This window comes from Chiloscyllium plagiosum, unplaced genomic scaffold, assembly GCF_037043375.1.
Source record: "Chiloscyllium plagiosum isolate Xiang-an unplaced genomic scaffold, Cpla_swu_hap1 HiC_scaffold_28, whole genome shotgun sequence".
Classification (NCBI taxonomy): Eukaryota; Metazoa; Chordata; class Chondrichthyes; order Orectolobiformes; family Hemiscylliidae; genus Chiloscyllium; species Chiloscyllium plagiosum.
Genome location: NW_028270166.1, coordinates 9,954,989 through 9,979,661, shown reverse-complemented (window position 1 = coordinate 9,979,661; position 24,673 = coordinate 9,954,989). Strand labels below are relative to the sequence as shown.

Genomic DNA, 24,673 nt, shown 5'->3' with positions numbered 1-24,673 from the left:
AAAAATGTATACATGTGTGCAGTCACTCCTCCGTAACCATGAGAGTTAAATTTCTCAGAACCTCTACGAATAGTGGAATTCCTGAATGCAGAGCCTGTTAAAAGTACATGTTAAATATCACGAATACATGAGTTTTTGCTTCAGATGCTGAATTTTGTCGCTACCTTTTGACGCGGATAGGTGAATTTGCAAGCCGTGAACTTGCGGACACTGAAGGATATGTGACTGTACCTGTCAGCTTTATGAATCGCTCCAATTCTGCCTGATACCCATAAGATAAAGGAGCAGAATTATGTCATTCGGTTCATTGAGTCTGCTCCACCATTCCATCAAGGCTGAAATGTTTCTCAAATCCATTCTTCTGCCTCCTTCCCATAACCTTTGATCCTCTTACTGATCAAGAACCTCTCTCCATGTTGATCTCTCTGTACCTTTTCAGCAGCTATAACATTGTGTTCTGCACTCTATTCTATTAACCTGATGTACTTGTACAGAATGGTCTACCTGTAAAGCATGTAAGATACTTTTCACTGTACTTCTGTCAGGACTGAATTATGAACCCATTTAATCTCATAACAAAGTCACTTAATAGGGTCTTTGAGGAGGTGCTGGTGGAAGATGAGTACCCGAAAGCTGTCTCAATGACTAGGCAGCTTCAACCCATTCATACTTCCCTTGTTTTTCGTGGTTTGTCCGCTTTAAATTTTGATTATGCTAAGGTTTAGAATTGATTCCCTATAAAAGCTGTGTTTCATTATTGGACAAAACATAAAACAAAAGCACTAAGTTCCTGTTAACACTTAACCGAATTTTAAAAAAAGTTTGCCAGCTGCTATTTTGGAAGCATTTAAAATTGGCAATTTGGCGCATAGTGCTCATTTTTTATGAATTACTTAATATATAGAATATTAAGACATTGCAACATTATTTTTAAGAATAAGTGTTTTGAGCATCTAGAACAGTTAATGCTGTGCAAGTGAGTAGCTCAGGCTGATTTTCTGTTTCTCTAACCTAGTTATTTTTTAACTTGATATGTATGGCATGGTTCATAGATGTCTAATTTCCTTTCTTGCCAACAAAATCCAATATTAAAATGTTCCCAGTTTTATTGGATAGAATGTTAACCTAATTTTGCTGGTCACCATTTTGTTTTCTCTTGTAGGGCAGCAGCGTTGAGTAAATTGGGAAACTACACTGGAGCAGTACAAGACTGTGAAAAGGCAATAGCTTTTGACCCGAGCTACAGCAAAGCTTATGGCAGAATGGGGTAAGTAGAACTTTTCCTTAAGACATATTTATCTTTGATCCAATTCCAAAAGTATTGATTCAATAGAGAAAGGTTCATGGCACTCTCTACTCAAGTTGACACTCTTCATTTACAGATATAGGCTATTCAAACATGGGAGGATGTCATCAATACTGGATGTATACATCTTTGCTAGAGTTTACTAGCAAGGATATAACAATGGAAATCCTGTTTCTTTTTCCTCCCACTAACCCAGAAAGCTGAGAGCAGTTGTGCATCTTCAAAGTAATTTGGTGTATGCTGATTTGTCATAAACCATGGATGAAGCATTGTCTGTATATTCATTATTCGCTGTCTGAACCAGTTGACCCTTCTGTTTAGAATACAGTGTGTGGCATCTGTGGCTATCAAGCTAACACATGTTTAATCTGTGCTGACATTTCGACAAAAATATATTGTTGAGTAGTCCTAAATTTTTTGACCTAAGCTACAAGGCTAAATAAAGAATTCTTTTTGATATTTTGGATGGTGATTGTTTGTGAGCAGATATTTCCCATAGGACAGTAGTTATGATACCAAGCGCTGGCAGCAGCAATAAAATAGTAATGCCACCAGAGGATCCAGAGTTTCCCCTTCTGCTTAAATTGACAGTGATGGCCAGTTGGCTTTATCTGTTCCTTTTTGTTTCTCACTTTCTGACCCATTTATGTCATTCCATATTTGGGATTTGTGTCCAACCGAGTGAAAGACTGAGTACAATCTAATTTAGGCTGTGGCTCTCAGCAAAGATAGTGTCTAAATTTAATCTTTTTAACTAGATAAATTGTGGGGCTATGGGAGAGGCAGGCAGGTAGATAATAAAATATTTAATGTATGCTAATTCTCCCACCCACCAGTTCACCACACGTATGTCAAACAACTGACCTTTTTCAACTTTAATAATCAGAATTGAAGTTATTGGGTTGCTGATTGTCGTTGATATTTTACAGCTGCAGCACAGTTATTATGCAACTGACCTGGCTAGGTATCCAGCTACTATTGGTATGACACTTGTATTTCCAGAGAGATGTCAATAGCAAATTTTTGATCCTTGCCTTTGATCTTTGATTTACAGATGAAATTAATTTCTTCCAAACTGAGTATTGGAAGATAAAAGCTGTCATTCTCTAACCTTGTACTAACTTTAGCCCCCTTAGTTATTTTCTTGGATTGAAGCAGACTTTTTTTTGTAATCTGAGCATCCTACTGCACTCAAATTTGAGTTTCTGATTTCAGTTCCTCTCTGTTTCGTTGACCGGGGATTTCCACCCCTATTATCACTTTTTCATTTAAACTAATTAGTGAGAGGAAGGTTGTGGTTCTGTTCGCCGAGCTGGGAATTTGTCTTGCAAACGTTTCGTCCCCTGTCTAGGTGACATCCTCAGTGCTTGGGAGCCTCCTGTGAAGCGCTTCTGTGATGTTTCCTCCGGCATATATAGTGGCCTGTCTCTGCCGCTTCCGGTTGTCAGTTCAAGCTGTCCGCTGTAGTGGTCGGTATATTGGGTCCAGGTCGAAGTGTTTGTTGATAGACTCTGTGGATGAGTGCCATGCCTCTAGGAATTCCCTGGCTGTTCTCTGTTTGGCTTGCCCTGTAATGGTAGTGTTGTCCCAGTCGAATTCATGTTGCTTGTCATCTGCGTGTGTTGCTACTAAGGATAGCTGGTCGTGTCGTTTCGTGGCTAGTTGGTGTTCATGGATACGGATCGTTAGCTGTCTTCCTGTTTGTCCTGTGTAGGACTGTTTTGTGCAGTCCTTGCATGGGATTTTGTACACTACATTGGTTTTGCTCATGCTGGGTATCAGGTCCTTCGTTCTGGTGAGTTGTTGTCCGAGAGTGGCTGTTGGTTTGTGTGCTGTTATGAGTCCTAGTGGTCGCAGTAGTCTGGCTGTCAGTTCGGAAATGCTCCTGATGTATGGTAGTGTGGCTAGTCCTTTGGGTTGCGGCATGTCCTCATTCTGTTGTCTTTCCCTTAGGCATCTGTTGATGAAATTGCGAGGGTATCCGTTTTTGGCGAATACCTTGTATAGGTGTTGCTCTTCCTCTTTTTGCAGTTCTGGTGTGCTGCAGTGTGTTGTGGCCCTTTTGAATAGTGTCTTGATGCAACTTCGTTTGTGTGTGTTGGGGTGGTTGCTTTCATAGTTTAGGACTTGGTCGTGTGTGTGTGGCTTTCCTGTAAACCTTTGTGGTGAATTCTCCGTTCGGCGTTCTCTGTACCATCACGTCTAGGAATGGGAGTTGGTTGTCCTTTTCTTCCTCTCTCGTGAATCGGATTCCTGTGATGTGGCGTTGATGGTCCGGTGTGTGTTCTCTATTTCTGTGTTTTTAATGATTACAGAGGTGTCATCCACATATCTGACCCAGAGCTTGGGTTGAATTTGCGGTAAGACTGTTTTTTCTAACTTTTGCATTACTGCTTCTGCTATGAGTCCAGAGATCGGTGAGCCCATGGGTGTTCCGTCGATTTGTTCGTATATCTGGTTGTTGAATGTGAAGTGTGTTGTGAGGCACAAGTCCAGTAGTTTAAGTATGCCGTCTTTGTTGATAGGTTCAACGTCCTGTTGTCTGTTATGTCTGCCCAGCAGGTTAGCTATTGTTTCTCTGGCTAGGGTTTTGTCGATAGAGGTGAACAGTGCCGTTACATCGAATGAGAGCATAGTTTCTTTCTTGTCTATGTGTATATTTCTGATGATGTCCAAGAATTCCTGTGTTGATTGTATAGATTGTCTGGAACCGCTGATCAGGTGTTTCAGTTTCTGCTGTAGTTCTTTAGCCAGTTTGTGTGATGGTGTCCCTCATCTGAGTGGGATGTCTGGTTTGTGCACTGTCGGTAGTCCATAGAATCTGGGGATGTTGTTGCTTTCAGGTTTCATTCTTTGTAGGTCAGACCTGGTTATCTATCTGTCTTTTTTTGTAGATTCCTCAGTGTGTTGTTTATCCTATTGGTGAGCTGTGGGGTGGGGTCAAACTCCCTCTTTCGGTAGGTGTTGGTATCTGCATGCAGTTGTTGTGCTTTTTGGATGTACTCTGCTTTGTCCAGGATGACTGTCATGCTGCCTTTGTCTGCTGGTAGTATGATTATGTTCTTATCGTTTCTTAGTGCTTTTAGTGCTTCCCTCTCCTTGGTGTTGAGGTTATGTGTTTGTCTTTTTCTTGTTATCAGAGGTACAATACTTTGTCTCACTGTTTGCTGTGTCTCTTCCGTCAGTCCATTGTTCCTGAGTGTGCATTCTAGTGCTGCTAGGAAGTCTGCTGTCTTGGCGTCCCTGTGATTGTAGTTGAGTCCCTTGGCCAGTGTTGTTCTTTCCGTGTCTGTGAGCTGTCTGTGGGAGAGGTTTTTAACCCAGGTGTGTGTTGTGGTGTCCTCTTCGTTGTGTGTTAGTTTGGCCATTTTTTCTTTTAGTGCCGTTTTTTTGCGGTGTGTTGTCCTGTTCTGTCCTATGGTGATGGCCTGTTCTATGGTCCGGGTCCATTCCTGATTGGTGGTTTTTGAAATTAACGATTTTTTGGCACGCAATTTCTTGTCTGTATTTGTGAAGTCTGTTGTGAGCGTCTGTAATCATTACATGGATCATCCTGAATCCGTTCTGTCTGGCTGTGTCCCTGGCCTGTGGGTTGTTGACTGGTGGTCTATATCTGACACCTGGTGGAAGGATTCGATTCTTTCGGCATTCATGTAGGAACCGGAGTTGTTCGTATGTGGCGCTGAGGTGGTTGGCACAGGATTCCCATTTCCTGGCTTGTCTTAGCGTCTCTCGCCCGTAGACGTGATGGTACAGAGAACACCGAACGGAGAATTCACCACAAAGGTTTACAGGAAAGCCACACACACAGACCAAGTCCTAAACTATGAAAGCAACCACCTCAACACACAAACGAAGTTGCATCAAGACACTATTCAAAAGGGCCACAACACACTGCAGCACACCAGAACTGCAAAAAGAGGAAGAGCAACACCTATACAAGGTATTCGCCAAAAACGGATACCCTCGCAATTTCATCAACAGATGCCTAAGGGAAAGACAACGGAACGAGGACATGCCGCAACCCAAAGGACTAACCACACTACCATACATCAGGAGCATTTCCGAACTGACAGCCAGACTACTGCGACCACTAGGACTCATAACAGCACACAAACCAACAGCCACTCTCAGACAACAACTCACCAGAACGAAGGACCCGATACCCAGCATGAGCAAAACCAATGTAGTGTACAAAATCCCATGCAAGGACTGCACAAAACAGTCCTACACAGGACAAACAGGAAGACAGCTAACGATCCGTATCCATGAACACCAACTAGCCACGAAACGACACGACCAGCTATCCTTAGTAGCAACACACGCAGATGACAAGCAACATGAATTCGACTGGGACAACACTACCATTATAGGGCAAGCCAAACAGAGAACAGCCAGGGAATTCCTAGAGGCATGGCACTCATCCACAGAGTCTATCAACAAACACTTCGACCTGGACCCAATATACCGGCCACTACAGCGGACAGCTTGAACTGACAACCGGAAGCGGCAGAGACAGGCCACTATATATGCCGGAGGAAACATCACAGAAGCGCTTCACAGGAGGCTCCCAAGCACTGAGGATGTCACCTAGACAGGGGACGAAACGTTTGCAAGACAAATTCCCAGCTCGGCGAACAGAACCACAACAACGAGCACCCGAGCTACAAATCTTCTCCCAAACTTTGAACAGTGAGAGGAAGGTTTGGGAGGGGAAAGTGAAAGGATATGGTGGCATTGCAGGGCAGCTATTTAGATAAGGGTACCCAGACTGGCACACGAAGGAACAGAGAGTACAAGCATTTTATTTTTTTAAAAGCTGCAATAGGGTTAAGGGGAGAAAAATGGTAAAAGCAAGATTAATGGTACTTAAATGTGCATAGTATTTGGAACAAAGAAAATGAAGTAACAGCACAAATAGAAATTAATGGGCTTTATGTAATACCCATTAGTGGGTTTTGAGAAGATTTGTAGCTCAGGTTGAGGTTTTGGATGTAGGTTGGTTCGCTGAGCTGCAAGGTTCATTTCCAGACGTTTCATTACCCTATTGAGTAACATCTTCAGTGGGCCTCAGGCGAAGCAATGCTGAGAATTCCTGCTTTCTATTTATATGTTTTGGGTTTCTTTGGGTTGATGATGTCATTTCCTATGGTGAAGTAACTTCCTTTTCTTTCAAAAAGAATGGGTACCCAATGAACACAGCCAGCTGATTTTCTCAGCAACAAACCCAAACAAGCAGACAAAACAGGTCCATAAACCCTAGCCTCTCTTCCCTACATCAAACACATCTCTGAAATGGCTGCCAGACTACTCAGACCCCTTGGCATCATGGTAACCCACAAACCCACCAACACACTAAAACAGCAGCTAATGAACTTGGAAGACCTTATACAGACAATGAGCAAAACTAACGTCATTTACAAAATACCTGCAAGGACTGTAACAAACACTACATTGGACAAACAGGCAGAAGACTAGCCACCAGGATACATGAACACAACTAGCCACAAAAAGACATGACCCTGTCTCACTAGTAACCTCGCATACAGATGAGGAAGGACACCACTTTGACTGGGACAACACATCCATCCTAGGACAAGCCAAACAAAGACACGCGCAAGAATTCCTAGAAGCATGGCATTCCAACCGGAACTCTATCAACAAATGCATCAAGTTAGACCCTATCTACCACCCCCTGAGAAAAGGAACAGGAAGTGACTTCACCAGAAATGACATCACCAACCCAAAGAAACCCAAACCTATAAACAGAAAGCAGGAATTTTCAACATTGCTTCGCCTGAGGCCCACTGAAGATGTTACCTAGTAGGGTAACAAAATGTCTGGAAATGAACCCTGCAGCTCATGGTTTCAAGGACATAAAAGCTGAATATTCAAGCAGGGAGGAAAAAGTGGTAGGGTAGCTTTGTTAGTACATAGTAGAATAAGTACAACAGCAAGAAATGATCTTGAATCAGATGTAGAATTAATTTTGGTTGAGGTAGGAAATAACAATGGGAAAAGACACAGGTGGGAGTAGCATATAAGCTCCCTAACAGTATCATAGGACAGAAAATAATTCAGGAAGTAATGAGGGCATATAAAAAGAGTACATTAATCATGGGTGACTTTAATCATCATGTAGACCGGGGAAAATCAAATTGGTAGAGGTAGCAATGAGGTAAAAAAATAGTGTATTTGGGGTAGTCTCTTGGAAAAATATATTTGTGGATACTACTGGGGATTCGGCTGTTTTGGACATTATAATAGGTAATGAGACAGGCTTAATGAATGATCGCTAGGAAACATGATCTTAAAGTAGAATTTAGCATTTGGGTTGAGAGTGAGAAACTTGGGTCAGAAGCAAATGTGCTAAACTTAAATGAAATTACCTGAGGATGAGAACACAGAGTTACCTAGAGTGGACTAGGAAAGTTTAGCAGAAAATAGATTGAGGACTAATGGCAGATGTTTAGGAAAATAGTTCATCATACTCAGTGAAAGTATATTCCAGGAAGAAGGATTCTAAGAAGGGCATGAACCAACCACAGTTGGTTATTGAGAAATTGAGAACAGTATTAAATGGAAAAAGATAACATACAATGTGGCAAAGATTAGTGGTAAACGAGAGGATTGGGAGAGATGCCCAACCAGCAAAAGATAATCAAAGAAATAATAAACAAAGAATATAAACTGAGAGTAAAGTAACAGATAATCTGAAAATGGACAAGAGCTGCTGCTTTCAATATATTTTAAAAAAAAAGTGAAAAGAGGCTAAAGTAACATCAGCCCCGAAGAGAATGAGGCTGGAGAAATAATAGGGAAACCAGAAAATGACAGCAGAAATGAATAAGCTTTTTTTTTTTTAAATGAGTTTCTAGTCGAGGGCATTCCAAAAAATACTAAATCAAGTGGAAAAATGGGGCAAGATATAAATACAATAATTATCATTTTAGAGTACTAATGAAACTAATAAAGCTCTGGGATCAAATGAAATTTATGAAGCTCAGCTTTCCTGGACTTGATGAAATGCTTCCTACAATAATAAAGGAAGTAGCTACTCAGATAATGGGATGCTAGTAGTAATCTTCTAAGAATCCTTAAATTCTGGAAAAGTCCCAGAGGATTGGAAAACTACTAGTTTAAGTTATGCAAAAGGAGAAGGAGCCAAATTAACAAGTAACCACAGACCAGTTGGCTTAATTAGGAAAATGTTAAAAGTCTAATATAAAAGATGTAATAGCAGAACATTTCAAGATGCATAATATAATCAAGCAGAGCCATGAGGAGGAAGCCATGACTGACAATATTTATTAGAATTCTGAGGAGATAACACAAATGATAGATTGAGAGTCCATTTAAGACCATGATGACGATTTTTTTCTAAGGGTATTAAATCTATAGAATACCACTTCAGACTCAATTATTTTTGATGCCTTTCTCCGCTGCCTTTTTTCTCGAACCTCTATATACTTCAACTGCCTATGTACTCACCCATGACCTATATGACCCTATGTTCTATAATCTCAAGATTTTTTTTGTTTATGTTTTTGAGACTTCCCTATCCCCATAAATCGCCACCTCAAACTACAGCCTCTTAAGTCTTTGTTATTCCTGGTGACTTTCTGCAGTACCAAGAGATATTTTTCCACATACAATAGTGTACAAAGGATGGTGCAGCTTCTTTTCCATTCTCATTCTACTGAATAAAGGAAAATAAAAATTCCATGATATTTAATAGGCATCTACACAATTCTTCCCAAATTTCAACAATGAGCAAAGTTTGTGAGAAGATTTGTAGCTCGGGTACTCGTCGTTGTGGTTCTGTTCGCCGAGCTGGGAATTTGTGTTGCAGACGTTTTGTCCCCTGTCTAGGTGACATCCTCAGTGCTTGAGAGCCTCCTGTGAAGCGTTTCTGTGATCTTTCCTCTGGCATTTGTAGTGGTTTAACTCTGCCGCTTCCGGTTGTCAGTTCAAGCTGTCTGTTGCAGTGGTCGGTATATTGGGTCCAGGTCGATGTGCTTATTGATTGAATCTGTGGATGAGTGCCATGCCTCTAGGAATTCCCTGGCTGTTCTCTATTTGACTTGTCCTATAATAGTAGTCTTGTCCCAGTCGAATTCATGTTGCTTGTCATCTGCGTGTGTTGCTACTAAGGATAGCTGGTCGTGTCGTTTCGTGGCTAGTTGTGTTCATGGATGTGGATCGTTAGCTGTCTTCCTGTTTGTCCTATGTAGTGTTTTGTGCAGTCCTTGCATGGGATTTTGTACACTACATTGGTTTTGCTCATGCTGGGTATCGGGTCCTTCGTTCTGGTGAGTTGTTGTCTGAGAGTGGCTGTTGGTTTGTGTGCTGTTATGAGTCCTAGTGGTCGCAGTAGTCTGGCTGTCAGTTCAGAAATGCTCTTGATGTATGGTAGTGTGGCTAGTCCTTTGGGTTGTGGCATGTCCTCATTCCGTTGTCTTTCCCTTAGGCATCTGTTGATGAAATTGCGAGGGTATCCGTTTTTGACGAATACATTGTCTAGGTGTTCTTCTTCCTCTTTTTGCATTTCTGATGTACTGCAGTGTGTTGTGGCCCTTTTGAACAGTGTCTTGATGCAACTTCTTTTGTGTGTGTTGGGATGGTTGCTTACGTAGTTTAGGACTTGGTCTGTGTGTGTGTGACTTTCCTGTATACCTTTGTGGTGTTCTCTGTACCATCACGTCTAGGAATGGGAGTTGGGGTTGTCCTTTTCTTCCTCTCTAGTGAATCGGATTCCTGTGAGTGTGGCATTGATGATCCGGTGTGTGTTCTCTATTTCTGTGTTTTTAATGATTACAAAGGTGTCATCCACATATCTGACCCAGAGTTTGGGTTGAATTTGCGGTAAGACTGTTTGCTCTAACCTTTGCATTACCGCTTCTGTTATGAGCCCAGAGATGGGTGAGCCCATGGGTGTGCTGTTGATTTGGTTCATATATTTGGTTGTTGAATGTGAAGTGTGTTGTGAGGCACAGGTCCAGTAGTTTGAGTATGCAGTCTTTGTTGATAGGTTCACCGTCCTGTTGTCTGTTCTGTATGTCCAGCAGGTTAGCTATTGTTTCTCTGGCTAGGGTTTTGTCGATAGAGGTGAACAGTGCCGTTACATCGAATGAGACCATGGTTTCTTCCTTGTCTGTGTGTATATTTCTGATGATGTCCAAGAATTCCTGTGTTGATTGTATAGAGTGTCTGATCAGGTGTTTCAGTTTCTGCTGTAGTTCTTTAGCCAGTTTGTGTGAGGGTGTCCCTGGTAGTGATACTATGGGTCTGAGTGGGATATCTGGTTTGTGCACTGTAGATAGTCCATAGAATCTGGGGGTTTTGGTGCTTTCAGGTTTCATTCTTTGTAGGTCAAACCTGGTTATCTGTCCGTTTTTTTTTGTAGGTTCCTCAGTGTGTTGTTTATCCTATTGGTGAGCTGTGGGGTGGGGTCAAACTCCCTCTTTTGGTAGGTGTTGGTATCTGCAAGTAGTTGTTGCGCTTTTTGGATGTAGTCTGCTTTGTCCAGGATGACCGTCATTCTGCCTTTGTCTGCCATTCCTGTTTGTCCTATGTAGTGTTTTGTGCAGGTCTTGCATGGGATTTTGTACACTAGTACACCAGGCCTGCACAAAACACTACATAGGACAAACAGGCAGACAGCTAACGATCTGTATCCATGAACACCAACCAGCCACGAAATGACACGACCAGCAATCCTTAGTAGCCACACACGCAGATGACAAGCAATACGAGTTCGACTGTGACAACACTACTATTATAGGGCAAGCCAAACCGAGAACAGTCAGGGAATTTCTAGAGGCATGGCACTCATCCACAGATTCTATCAACAAATGCATCGACCTGGACCCAATATACCGGTCACTGCAGCAGACAGCTGGAACTGACAACCGGAAGAGGCAGAGACAAACCGGAAATAGAAAAAACACACCGGATCATCAACGCCACACTCACAGGAATCCGATTCACGAGAGAAGAAGAAAAGGATAGCCTACTCCCATTCCTAGACGTGATGGTAAAGAGAACACCAGACGGAGAATTCACTACAAGAGTATACAGGAAAGCCACACACACAGACCAAGTCCTAAACTATGAAAGTAACCACCCCAACACACACAAACGAAGCTGCATCAGGACACTATTCAAAAGGGCCACAACACACTGCAGTACACCAGGACTGCAAAAAGAAGAAGAGGAACACCTATACAAGGTATTCACCAAAAACGGATACCCACGCAACTTCATCAGCAGATGCCTAAGAGAAAGACCACAGAACGAGGACATACCACAACCAAAAGGACTAGCCACACTACCATACATCAGGAGCATCGCGGAACTGACTGCCAGACTACTGCGACCCCTAGGACTCATAACAGCACACAGACCAACAGCCACGCTCAGACAACAACTCACCAGAACGAAGGACCCGATACCCAACATGAGCAAGACGAATATAGTGTACAAAATACCATGCAAGGACTGCACAAAACACTATATAGGACAAACAGGAAGACAGCTAACAATCCGCATACATGAACATCAACTAGCCACGAAACGACACGACCAGCTATCCTTGGTAGCAACACACGCAGACAACAAGCAACATGAATTCGACTGGGACAACACTACTATCATAGGGCAAGCCAGACAGAGAACAGCCAGGGAATTCCTAGAGGCATGGCATTCATCCACAAACTCCATCAACAAACACATCGACCTGGACCCAATATATCAACCACTACAGCGGACAGCTGAAACTGACAACCGGAAGCGGCAGGGACAGACCACTATAAACACCGGAGGAAACATCAAAGAAGCGCTTCGCAGGAGGCTCCCAAGCACTGATGATGTCGCCTAGCCAGGGGACGAAACGTTTGCAACAAAAACTTCCAGCTCGGCGAACAGAACCACAACAACGAGCACCCGAGCTACAAATCTTCGCACAAACTTTGAAGACAAACCACTGTAAATGCCGGAGGAAACAACACAGAAGCGCTTCACAGGAGGCTCCCAAGCACTGAGGATGTCACCTAGACAGGGGACGAAACATCTGCAACACACATTCCCAGCTTGGCGAACAGAATCACAACAACAAGCACCCGAGCTACAAATCTTCTCACAAACTTTGAATTGTTTGTCATTGATATGTCATACTGCCCCAACGTGAGGTGTATACATCTCTTGACATATTCAGTAAATTGTTCATCTCCTTGAGACATAAGGACTTGTGCTTGACTTGAACATGTTACATTGGCTGGTAATTTATTGTTGAGCTAAGAGCATCTGAACTCTGCCATCATTGGTACCTTAAACTTAGACCTTGCTGCTTGCTCAGATGGTAACAAAAGATTCCATAGTATGATTCAAAACTGTTGCAAGGTGTTCTTCAAAATCTTGTCAAAAGTTCTTCCCTCAACTTGTATCACTTTTTAAAAACAAAATAGTTTTTTATTGTTGCTACTCTTTGTAATGATTGGCCTTCAAAAATAATTAGCTAGCTATGAAGGGTTTTGGGTGTGATGAAGGGAAATGGCATTATCGAAGTAATGTCATTGAACGATTAATGATAATGCCCATATTGATTTTCTGGGAATCTGGGCTTGAATCACACCATGGCAACGGGGAGGAGTTTAAATTCTGTTAAGTCTGGAATTGGAAGCTAGTCTCAGTATTGTTGATTGTGACAATTATCATTTATTGTCATGAAAACTTATCTGGTTCACTAACATCAATGAGGGAAGGAAATCTGTCCTTACTCCGTCTGGCATGCATGCAATGTGATTAGCTCTTAGATGCCATCTAAAATAATCTAACAAGCCACTCAGTACAAGAACAGTTAGGAACTGGCAACAAATGCTGACCTCACTAACAATGCCCACATCCAATGGAAGATTTAAAGAAGAAATTATTTAAATTGCTGTTTGTGAAATCCTGGCATACTTAGCATGAAATTTTAGCATTTCATATTTACACTATTTGTGTGGAAATCTAAAATATGTGTTTTTACCTAGACAAAGACTGTTAATTGACTTTTGATTTCATTTCAGCTTGGCCCTGGCTAGTCTAAATAAATACAGTGATGCAGTAAATTACTATAAAAAGGCTCTGGAGCTGGATCCTGAAAATGAATCATACAAAGCAAACCTCAGTGTAGCAGAACAGAAGGTCAAGGATGCACCGAGTCCAGTAAGTGCTGAAATGAAATAAGGCTCTGCACATCCCGTGAGGACACAAGATTCTAAGTTTACATAAAAGCAAAATATTGTTTGAAATCAATTTGTTTTCTCGTAACATGAATGCAGGGAAACTAGGTCCAGAATTTTATTCCAGCAATTCTGTGAAATGAGGGAAGTAAATAGTGTATTTTCAAATCCAAGTATTCCTCCTTATTCTCAACGTTTTGACTGTTATTAAACCATTGACCTTTTTAAAAAATGTTTCAAATCTTTTTACCAAATGGGTACTGGCGTTCAGGGGTGGGGAGGGGGGCTTGAATGATCATGTTACAGGATTTTGAATCTGTAAAGGAATTTTATAAGATTGACTACTTTAGTTGTCATGCTTTCATTGTAGAAGAATGTGAGGAAAAAAAGTAGAGCTGGTCTTCATGACCATGTTTAAATAAAGGTAATCCAGAGTGCCTCAGCAGAAAATACCTTCAGTTAGTTGTTGAGTAATCAGCACATTACCAGGATTGATTCCTAATCTGTGCTAAGTGGCCAATTTTAGCAAGGGCATTTTAAGGGACACGATAATTCATTGTTTGAAGAGAGAAAGTCAGTACTTGTATTGTATTCCATTATATGTGAACTTATTTATCCTGCAAGCAGGTTCATTTTGATCACAAGCGTAAAAAACTCTTGCCACTAAAAGAAACTAAATGAGATCGAGGAAAGAAATATGTAAATATTGCAACATGGAGATAAAAACAGCAATGAAAAACAAAACACTAACAAGTGCATATAATTTACTTGGATTAATTTGTAGAAGAATAGACAAAAAAGCCAACAGGTTAGAAATGTATTTAAAATCCTAGTTAAATCGTATTAGAAATGTAGTGTCCATACCAGCAAAAATAATTTTGAAGGGCCAGAGAGAACACAGAAGATGTATAGGGGCGTTTCTAGAAAGAAAATACAAACAAAAGGAAAGATTATACAGATCACTCTCTCCTGGATAAAGAGGTCTGGTGATGATTTCCAAACATGAAGATGATTGATGAGGTGGATTTGAGAACTTGTTTCTACTCTAGCGTGAGTTCATCACAAGGCAGCATAAATGTAATATAGTCATTAGCAGATTGAATAAAGTATTTAGAAAGAATTTTTTTTCACCACTGGTAAAAATGAACTTGGTACAATATGGAGTAATTGAAACAGAGAACATGGGAGGATTGATGTTTACACAAGGAAGAAAGAAATATTGGATATGTGCACAGAGTAAGAAGTAATTAGAGTGGGAGGCAGTTCCTCTGGAGTATAAACACTGGCACAGACTAATTGAGCTAAATGGCCTACGTCCTGTGTTGTGAATTCCAACGTTTTAAATTACAAATCTTCAAATGATTTCACTTTGTTCGTCATTTGGGATCATACCAACCTTGACGAACCTGCATCATGTTGAAGATAGACTATTTTAAAATTGATCACTATTACCTGCCCTTTCTGGGTTATGGCATGGTTGAATTTAAAGTACAGCTGGATAGTGTGAAGATAAAATCCAATACCAGGGTCTTGTGCTTGAATAAGAGGGACAAAATTCACTGGATTCTGGGGCATCCCAGCAGATTGGAAAATAGCAAATGTGATGTCACCGTTTAAAAAGGGTAGTAGATAAAAGATAGGTAATTATAGACCAGTGAGATTAACGTCTGTAGTGGGGAAGATACTTGAGTCTATTATCAAGGAAGGTATAGCAGGGCATCTCGAAACAAATTGACCCATTGTACAGATGCAGCATGGGTTCATGAAGGGCAGGTTATGCTTCACAAATCTTTTGGAATTCTCTGAAGACATTTCAAACCAGGTGGACAACTGGGACCTAGTAGATATGGTGTACCTAGATTTCCAAAAGACCTTTGACAAGATGCCACACGTAAGGCTGCCGCATAAGATAAGGATGCGTGGTGTTAAGGGTAGAGTATTAGCGTGTATAGAGTCATAGAGATGTATATCTCGGAAACAGATCCTTTGGTCCAACTTGTCCACACCAACCAGATATCCCAACCCAATCTAGTCCCACCTGCTGGCATCTGGCCCATATCCCTCCAAACCCTTCCTATTCATATACCCGTCCAGATGCCTTTTAAATGTTACAGTTGTACTAGCCTCTACCACTTCCTCTGGCAGCTCATTCTATACATGTACCACCTCTGTGTGAAAAGTTGCCTCTTAGGTCTCTTTTTTTTTTTTGCATCTTTCCCCTCTCGCCCTAAACCTATGGCTTCTAGTTCTGTTCTCTCTCACCACAGGGAAAAGACTTTGTGGAGGGATACAGGATAGCAAGAAGGGAGCTGAAGAAAGGGATTAGGAGAGCTAAGAGAGAGCATGAAAAATCTTTGGCGGATAGGATCAAGGATAACCCAAAAGCATTTTATGCGTATGTGAGAAACATGAGAATGACGAGAACGAGGATAGGTCCGATCAAGGACAGTAGTGGGAGACTGTGTATTGAGTTGGAAGAGATAGGAGAGGTCTTGAATGAGTACTTCAGTATTTACGAACGAGAGGGACCGTATTGTTGAAGAGGGTGTGAAACGGACTGATAAGCTAGAGGAGATACTTGTTAGGAAGGAAGATGTGTTGGACATTTTGAACAACTTGAGGATAGACAAGTCCCCCGGGCCTGACGGGATATATCCTAGGATTATGTAGGAAGCAAGAGAGGAAATTGCAATACCGTTGGCAATGATCTTTTCGTCTTCACTGTCAACGGGGTTGGTACCAGGGGACTGGAAAGTGGCGAATGTTGTGCCCCTGTTCAAAAAAGGGAATAGGGATAACCCCGGGAATTACAGGCCAGTTAGTCTTACTTCGGTGGTAGGCAAAGTAATGGAAAGGGTACTGAGGGATAGGATTTATGAGTATCTGGAAAGACACTGCTTGATTAGGGACAGCCAGCACGGATTTGTGAAGGGTAGATCTTGCCTTACAAGTCTTATTGAATTCTTTGAGGAGGTGACCAAGCATGTGGATGAGGGTAGAGCAGTGGATGTAGTATACATGGATTTTAGTAAGGCATTTGATAAGGTTCCCCATGGTAGGCTTATGCGGAAAGTCAGGAGGCATGGGATAGAGGGAAATTTGGCCAATTGGATAGAAAACTGGTCTAACCAGTCGAAGTCAGAGAGTGGTGGTAGATGGCAAATATTCAGCCTGGAGCCCAGTTACCAGTGGAGTTCCGCAGGGATCAGTTCTGGGTCCTCTGCTGTTTGTAATTTTTATTAATGACTTGGATGAGGGAGTCGAAGGGTGGGTCAGTAAATTTGCAGATGATACGAAGATTGGTGGAGTTGTGGATAGTGAGGAGGGCTGTTGTCGGCTGTAAAGAGACTTAGATATGATGCAGAGCTGGGCTGAGGAGTGGCAGATGGAGTTCAACCCTGCCAAGTGTGAGGTTGTCCATTTTGGAAAGACAAATAAGAATGCGGAATACAGGGTTAACGGTAGGGTTCTTAGTGAGGTGGAGGAACAGAGGGATCTTTGAAAGTTGCCACTCAGGTGGATAGAGCTTGTAAGAAGGCCTATGGTGTATTAGCATTCATTAGCAGAGGGATTGAATTCAAGTCGTGAAGTGATGTTGCAACTGTACAGGACTTTGGTTAGGCCACATTTGGAGTACTGTGTGCAGTTCTGGTCACCTCACTTTAGGAAAGATGTGGAAGCTTTGGAGAGGGTGCAGAGAAGATTTACCAGGATGTTGTCTGGAATCGAGAATAGGTCGTACGAGGATAGGTTGAGGGTGCTAGGCCTTTTCTCGTTGGAACGGCGAAGGATGAGGGGTGACTTGATAGAGATTTATAAGATGATCAAAGGAATAGATAGAGTAGACAGTCAGAAACTTTTTCCCCGGGTACAACAGAGTGTTACAAGGGAACATAAATTTAAGGTGAAGGGTGGAAGGTATAGGGGAGATGTCAGGGGTGGGTTCTTTACCCAGAGAGTGGTGGGGGCATGGAATGCACTGCCTGTGGGAGTGGTAGAGTCAGAATCTTTGGTGTCCTTTAAGCAGCAATTGGATAGGTACATGGATGGGTGCTTAAGCTAGGACAAATGTCCGGCACAACGTCGTGGGCCGAAGGGCCTGTTCTGTGCTGTATTGTTCTATGTTCTATCCTATCCATGCCCCTCATAATTTTATAAACCTCTATAAGGTCACCCCTCAGCCTCCGACGCTCCAGGGAAAACAGCCCCAGCCTTTTTAACCTTTCCCTATTGCTCAAATCCTCTAACCCGAGCAACATCCTTACAAATCTTTTCTGAACCCATTCAAGTTTCACAACATCTTTCCGATAGGAAGGAGACCAGAATTGCACACAATATTCCAACAGTGGCCTAACCAATGTCCTGTGCAGCCACAACATGACCTCCCAACTCCTGTACTCGATACTCTGACCAATAAAGGAAAACATGCCAAACGCTGCCTTCACTATCCTATCTATCTGCAACTCCACTTTCAAGGTGCTATAAACCTGCACTCCAAGGTCTCTTTGGGGATTAGTTGACTGACAGGAAGGAAAGAGTGGGGATAAATGAGTGGTATTCTGGCTGGCGATCAGTGGTGGGACCACAATTCTTTACAATTTATATAGATGATTTGGAGTTGGGGACCATAGGTATGGTGTCAATGTGCCAATGACATTAAGAGCAAAGTGTGCAGAGAACTGTGAAACTTTGCAGAGGAACATAGACGCATTGAGTGAATGGGCAAAGGTCTGGCAGTTGGAATACAATGTTAGTAAATGTGAAGTCATACATTTTGGTAGGAATGACAGCAAAATAGATTATTACTTGAATGGTTAAAAAGTTGTAGCATGATGATTTGCAGAGGGACCTGGGTGTCCTTGTGCACGAATTGCAGAATGTTGGTCTGCAGGTACAACAAGTAATTAGGAAGGCAAATGAAATTTGGTCCTTCATTACTAAAGGGATTGAGTTTAAAAGCAGAGAGGTGATGTTGCAGCTGTACAAGGTTCTGTTGAGACCACCCCTGGATTATTGTGTGCAGATTTGGTCTCCTTAATTAAGAACAGATGTACTGGCACTGGAGGAGGTGCAGAGGAGGTTCACTGGGTTGATTCTGGAGTTGAGGGGGATTGGCTTATGAGGAGAGGCTGCGTAGATTGAGATTATATTTATTGGAATTCAAAGGAATAAGGGGGGATCTTATAGAAACATATAAAATTAGGATGGGAATCAATAAACTAGAAATAGCTAGGCTGTTTCCACTGGTAGGTGAGACTCGGTCAAGAGGGCATGGCTTCAAGATTAGAGGAAACAGGTTTCGAACTGAACTGAAGGGAACATTTTACCCAGGAGGGTTGTTAACCTATGGAATTACTTGCCCAGGGAAGTAGTTGACACTACTTCAGTGATCATTTTTAAAGCTAAGGTAGATTTTTTTGACAAATAAAGGAATTAAGGGATGTGATAAAAAACATGGGTAAGTGGAGCTGAGTCCACAAAAAGATCAGCCATGATCTTATTGAGTAGCGGAGCAGGCGTGAAGGGCTGGACAGCCGCCTCCTGCTCCTAGTTCTTATGTTCTTACGTACACTCTTATGCTACTCTCTGCAACATTCTGCATGAATGGTATCCACTTGTCTTTGAGTCAAAAATAATTTTGTCATTGAAGTGTTTAATCAAAGACCATGATCGTTTATCACATTTTAAGTATTTTGTTGTCCTTTTCCCTCATGTTCCCAAATGTAGTGTTCTAGCAATTCAACCCGTCGTTCCATGTTGGAATAAATCCTGAAATCTGTACAAGTGTAGTGGAAGAGCTGTTTCCAGCCATCCCAACATGCACATAACCACAGTCTCATTTTGTATCTGCTACTTTGCAACCAGCATGTCCTCTTAATTTCCTTTTGTCATCTGCAGCCTATTTATTTAAGCATGGTGGGCCATCAAATTATTTTCTGTAAGTCAGTGTAAAAACTTAATGGGGTCAACTTGTATTTCATTGTTGTGTAGTGGTGAAAATTTGAGGGCTGCAAACAATGTTTTTTTTGATGAAAGGGCAAATTCTGCATGTGACATTCTTTTAACTGGGAGTTATGACAAATTAGCAGAAAGGATGGAAATTTATGCTTGGGCAGGTACAATTCAAAAATCTTGTGACCCTTTGAACAAGAATTGGGAAATTTTCTTTTTGTTATTCAGCATGAGATGATTTTATTTGTGAGCGGAGACTAGTTGAATTATTTTCTTCAAATTTAGCAGCTGACCAAGTCCTGAACTGGAAGAAGTTTCATCAGACAGTTCAATGGACTTGTTCTCCAGATGTGTGCCCTCGATTATTAAGCTGGAGCGGGTTCAGAAAAGATTTTCCGGGATGTTGCCAGGAATGAAGGGTTTGCGTTATAAGGAGAGGCTGAATTGGCTGGGAAAATTTTCACTGAAGTGTAGAAGGTTGAGAAGTGACCTTATGTTTATAAACTCATGAGGGGTATAGATAAGGTGTTCGGCAAGTATCTTTTCCTTAGGGTGAGAGATTTCATGACAAGAAGGCATATTTTTAAGGTCAGAGGAGAAAGATGTTTATATAAAAAAAAAGGAGGGACAATTTTTTTTTTTTACGGAATGGTTCGTGTGGAATGAACAGAGTAGGAGGTGTATGCGGATCCTTTTTATAGAGTTTGAGACATTTGAATAAGTATATGAATAAGAAGTGTTTGGAGAGATGTGGGGCAAGCACAGGCAGGTGGGACTAGTTTAGTTTGGGATTACGGTCGGCATGGACTGGTTGAACCAAGGGGCTTGTTTCCGTGCTCTATGACTCTGATTGATATTGGCCCTTCTTCCCATTTCACGCAACAAGAATCCTCTGGATTTTAGCTTACAGAGAATTTGTTCTTTTTCACCCAGACAGGAGGCAGCGGTGGGTTCGATCTGGCAAGTTTATTGAATAACCCAGGCTTCATGAATATGGTAATTCTGCTTGGTGTCTCTTTTTACTTGCTCCTTTTTTATGTTTTTGTTTTTATTTTCCTAATTGGCTGTCCCTTCAAGATCACTTACCCCCAATAACCTCCATTGGGTGAAAGCATTCCATGTCCTGAATATATTCCATGATGACTCTGCAGCCACATTTTGGTTGTTTTCCCTTCAGCTAAGATTACCTGTCAGTCTCTCAGACTGATTATTCCATTAATGATACTCCTGCAAGATGCCTCAGTGGGAGCCATTTGAAAATGTTGCCTTCAGGACTTCTGTCCAGTACAAACACACAAATGTTCTACTGCATCCATATGTACTTGTGATGTCACAGTTTGATTCAATTTCTTCCCTTCCGAACTTGAGTTTTGTCTGGGTTGGAGTATTTGTCATTCTACAATAACGTGATGTGATGTACCACAAGTTGTTGGTGATGGAAGCAAAATATGGTGATGAATTAAACACATTCCCAGCATTGTTTGACTTATACACTTAACACAGTAACAATAGATCATTTCTCCATTGTAACAGCAAGGTAGATTCAACATTCTAAACTTCTCCAAATTTAGTTGGAAGCCCACGCTATAACTAGGAAAGCTTCAAATGTAGTGGTATTTTACTTGAATGTCATTTGCATCTTGTAATGTGCAATGCTATTTCTTTGTGCTTGAATGCTTAAAGGAAACTTGAAGATAAAAGTACCTTGCAAATGTGGTTGTTTAATTGTGTAAAAACAAAACGTAAAAATGATTTCAGTTGACCAAACTCTGATTTTTTTTCAATTTTTTTTTGATTTTTAGGCATCAAGTCTAATGCAGAATTCACAAGTACAACAATTGTAAGTCCCTTTCCTACAAAAGTTTTTTTTCTTTTACCTCTTGTTAATTCTGATGTGTCTATTAATTGTGATTTTTTTTTTTATTTCTTTCCAATTCTGTTGGACAGAATGTCTGGAATGATGTCTGGGTCTTATGGTCCAGTAAGTGGTGGTGGAGCAGGACCTGGGGCAGGAGCCAATGATATTGCAGGCCTCATCCAAGCGTGAGTTTACTTTTCATTCTTTCCCTGTCTATTTCAGTTAGAAGTCAAAATCTTTTATAATAAGCTTAGAAGCAAAGGTCAACTGTCCATGTCTCTGCTAGTCAGTTAATCCATTTGCTTCCTGTATTTCAGTTCTTGAAAGATTTCCAGTAGTTTTCTGATCACCTTTCATTTCCTTCCATTACAGCCTTGTTCTTTGAAAAAATGATACATACTGCCCCATTCTCCCTGTTTCTGATTTTAAGCGCACGGCTGCACCTAGCATCTGATACCCAATGTGAAAGCAAAACCTGAGCAGTGAATGCTTAGCGCCAGTAGAACAGCAAGTGTTTTAATACTAATGGCAATGAGAACAAATGTTAGTTATTTGTTCAACTTGAAAAGTATTTCTGTGGAACCAAAGATGAGCAATCTATCTTTGATTACTGCTTATCTTGTAGATATTTCTAATCAACCTCTTCAGACATATTAATACACACCTGCAGCAGGTGAGTCTTGAACGCATGCCTTCTGTCTCAGCAATTACACTACCAATGCATCACAAGAGCCCTTCAAATAACCCTATGTACTAAGGATCAAGAGTAGGTTAATCAACTCATCAAACTTGTTTCATCTTCAATCAGATCATGGATTATCTGAATCTTAACTGATTCAAAATATCCATCTCTCTTTTTTCATTTGGTTAAAATCATTAAAAATTATCTCCCAATCCAGGTTTCATAATCCATAATAAAGATAGCATTTTACTCCAGTCTGTTAGAAACATTCTATTTGGAAGCAGAAGTAGGCCATTTAGCCCATCAAGCCTGCCTAGCCATTGAATAAGATCCTAACTGATCTATTCCAAATTCCACATTTTTATCTGCCTATGGTAGATTTTTGTTAGGTCAGAGGAAAAATGATATCTGCTTCCACCTTCAAATATTCAATGATTTATAGTTTGGATGGTTTGTCTTTAGCCACAGTGATTGTATCAGCCTCCACTCAGTGAATGCATGCTTGTCTCTGAGTCAGTATTGAACCAAAACTACATCTGCTTAACTGTATGTTAATGATGCCTTGACGTTCTTTGAAAAGCAATAAAAGATGGTGTCCTACCTGGCAAATCTCCAATGTCACTGCAGTTTTATTTGTATCACTGATGTTTATGGGATGTTGTTGCACCACACCAATGTCTGTATTGTTCTACTTTTACAGCAATACCAATACTAAATGTGTGTCACTAAATGTGAAGTATTGTGGACCTGACTGAGGGCAGGAAAGATCCAGTATAAATGAGAACGGTTTCTTTGCTTGAAGGCTCCCCAGTGTCATTAATTTAGAAATTCCTTGAATTGTAAAATTGAGTAGATGGCCATCACTACTCAATTATACAATTCAAGAGTCTCATGGGCTGCCTTGAAAGATTATTGGCTTACAGATTTTATTACAACAGATGTTGTACAAGTTCATAACCTGGAATTTTCACTGCCTCTGTGACTTGTCCACAAAATTGTAGTACAATACTGTGACAGATTTTGATGAGATCTTGACCTGCATCTAATTTGTGGCCCCCATTGCTGCAAGCATTGCTCTTAGATGTCTGGGAAGTGTTTTGATGACAAGAGATTGTCACAAGCATGGAATCTGTACAAATAATGTCTAATTTCTAATGGTGCCTTTACTTTTTCTTTTAAACACAGAGGTCAACAATTTGCACAGCAGATGCAGCAGCAAAATCCAGAGCTAATTGAACAGTTACGGAGCCAAATCCGGAGCCGAACCCCCAGTGCCAGCAATGAGGAACAGTCCTAACTACATACAAAGCAAGTACTATTTTTATAGCGAGTTGGAGATGTACACAAATGCAGAAGCTAACTTCAGATATGAGAAAACGTCATCAGTCAGAAAGCCTAATTTAAAGTTTCATTGTATTTTACGCTTAATTAAATTGATTACTTGTTCAAGAGTTTTGCCTTGCAGTTAGCAACAAAATTTCCATGAATATAAAGTCACCTGCTGCTTTATGGACAGTAGCGAGACAAATGTACAGAAGAGTTACAGGGCTTTATCAATAGGACTATCCTTAAGATGATATGAAAACATCAAAATAAGGCAGAAGCTTCTTAATTCTAAAACTCTCTATAACCCTGTAGCTCCTCTATTTCACTCTGAGACTGCCAGTACACCCTTCAAAAACCAATGTCCAAGTACTCCGTTGCCTCTTAACTCCTCCATGCTCCTATATGTTTCTCTACAAAGCAGCTGAGAATTTTTTAACCTATTAAGAATGTTGCATAAATATAAGTTGTTGACAAATAAATTTGCACAAAACATTTATTTAACTGAGAGATAGAGAAATGCCTCATCGGTTTGGGGAATCTGCTGTCATCTTTAACTTCATCCCACGTACTAAATTAAAGTTTAATCACTAAACAGTACAAGACCAGCAGATCTTGGTCTGCTGGACAATGGATGAGCAGAAGAGAAAGGGGAACAACTCCTGAATTTCAGGGGCAATTAAATTAAGAATCCTGAGAATTCACAGAGTATTCAGCATCTGAAAATTGAAACTTGAGATTTTCAGATTTTGCTGACTTGTTCATTTCAACATTTTCTGACTATACTGACCAGACACTTTTGGATTTCCACTTTTGGACTGCTGGTCACAGTCAGGATAATGAGAAATATTCTACTTTTCCCATATTACATAAGAGGAGGTGCTGGATGCCTTAAATCAAATAAAGTTGAATAAATCCCCAGGACCTGATCAGGTGTACCCTAGAACTCTGTGGGAAGCTAGGTGACTGTAGGAAGCTGGGAACTATATAGACTGGTGAGCCTGACATCAGTGGTGGGCAAGTTGTTGGAGGAATCCTGGGGGACAGGATTTACATGTATTTGAAAGGTAAGGATTGATTAGGGATAATCAACATGGCTTTCTGCATGAGAAATCATGTCTCACTAACTTGATTGAGTATTTTCAAAAAGTAGCAAAGAGAATTGATGAAGGCAGAGCAGTAGACATGATCTTTATGGACTTTAGTAAGGTGTTTGACAATGTTCCTCATGGTAGACTGGTTATCAAGCTTAGATCACATGGAATAGAGGGAGAACTAGCTATTTGGATACAGAACTGGCTGGAAGCCTGTGACCAGCAGTGTGCTAC

General features: G+C 41.0%; 1 protein-coding gene across 3 annotated transcripts in view; it reads left to right on the top strand.

The window, feature by feature from the left end:
* The window catches only part of LOC122565057 (small glutamine-rich tetratricopeptide repeat-containing protein alpha-like), a 55,111-nt gene that overhangs the window by 25,356 nt on the left and 5,082 nt on the right, over positions 1 to 24,673 (top strand). For 2 of the 3 annotated variants that reach the window (XM_087975988.1, XM_087975989.1), the window contains exons 6-11: positions 1,163 to 1,267; positions 13,375 to 13,513; positions 20,416 to 20,478; positions 21,285 to 21,322; positions 21,430 to 21,525; positions 23,208 to 23,330. In XM_087975988.1, the coding sequence (XP_087832114.1) occupies positions 1,163 to 1,267; positions 13,375 to 13,513; positions 20,416 to 20,478; positions 21,285 to 21,322; positions 21,430 to 21,525; positions 23,208 to 23,319 (553 nt within the window). In that variant the 3' untranslated portion in view covers positions 23,320 to 23,330. The remainder of the gene's footprint in view (positions 1 to 1,162; positions 1,268 to 13,374; positions 13,514 to 20,415; positions 20,479 to 21,284; positions 21,323 to 21,429; positions 21,526 to 23,207; positions 23,331 to 24,673) is intronic. The other variant, XM_087975990.1, reaches the window with a different exon arrangement.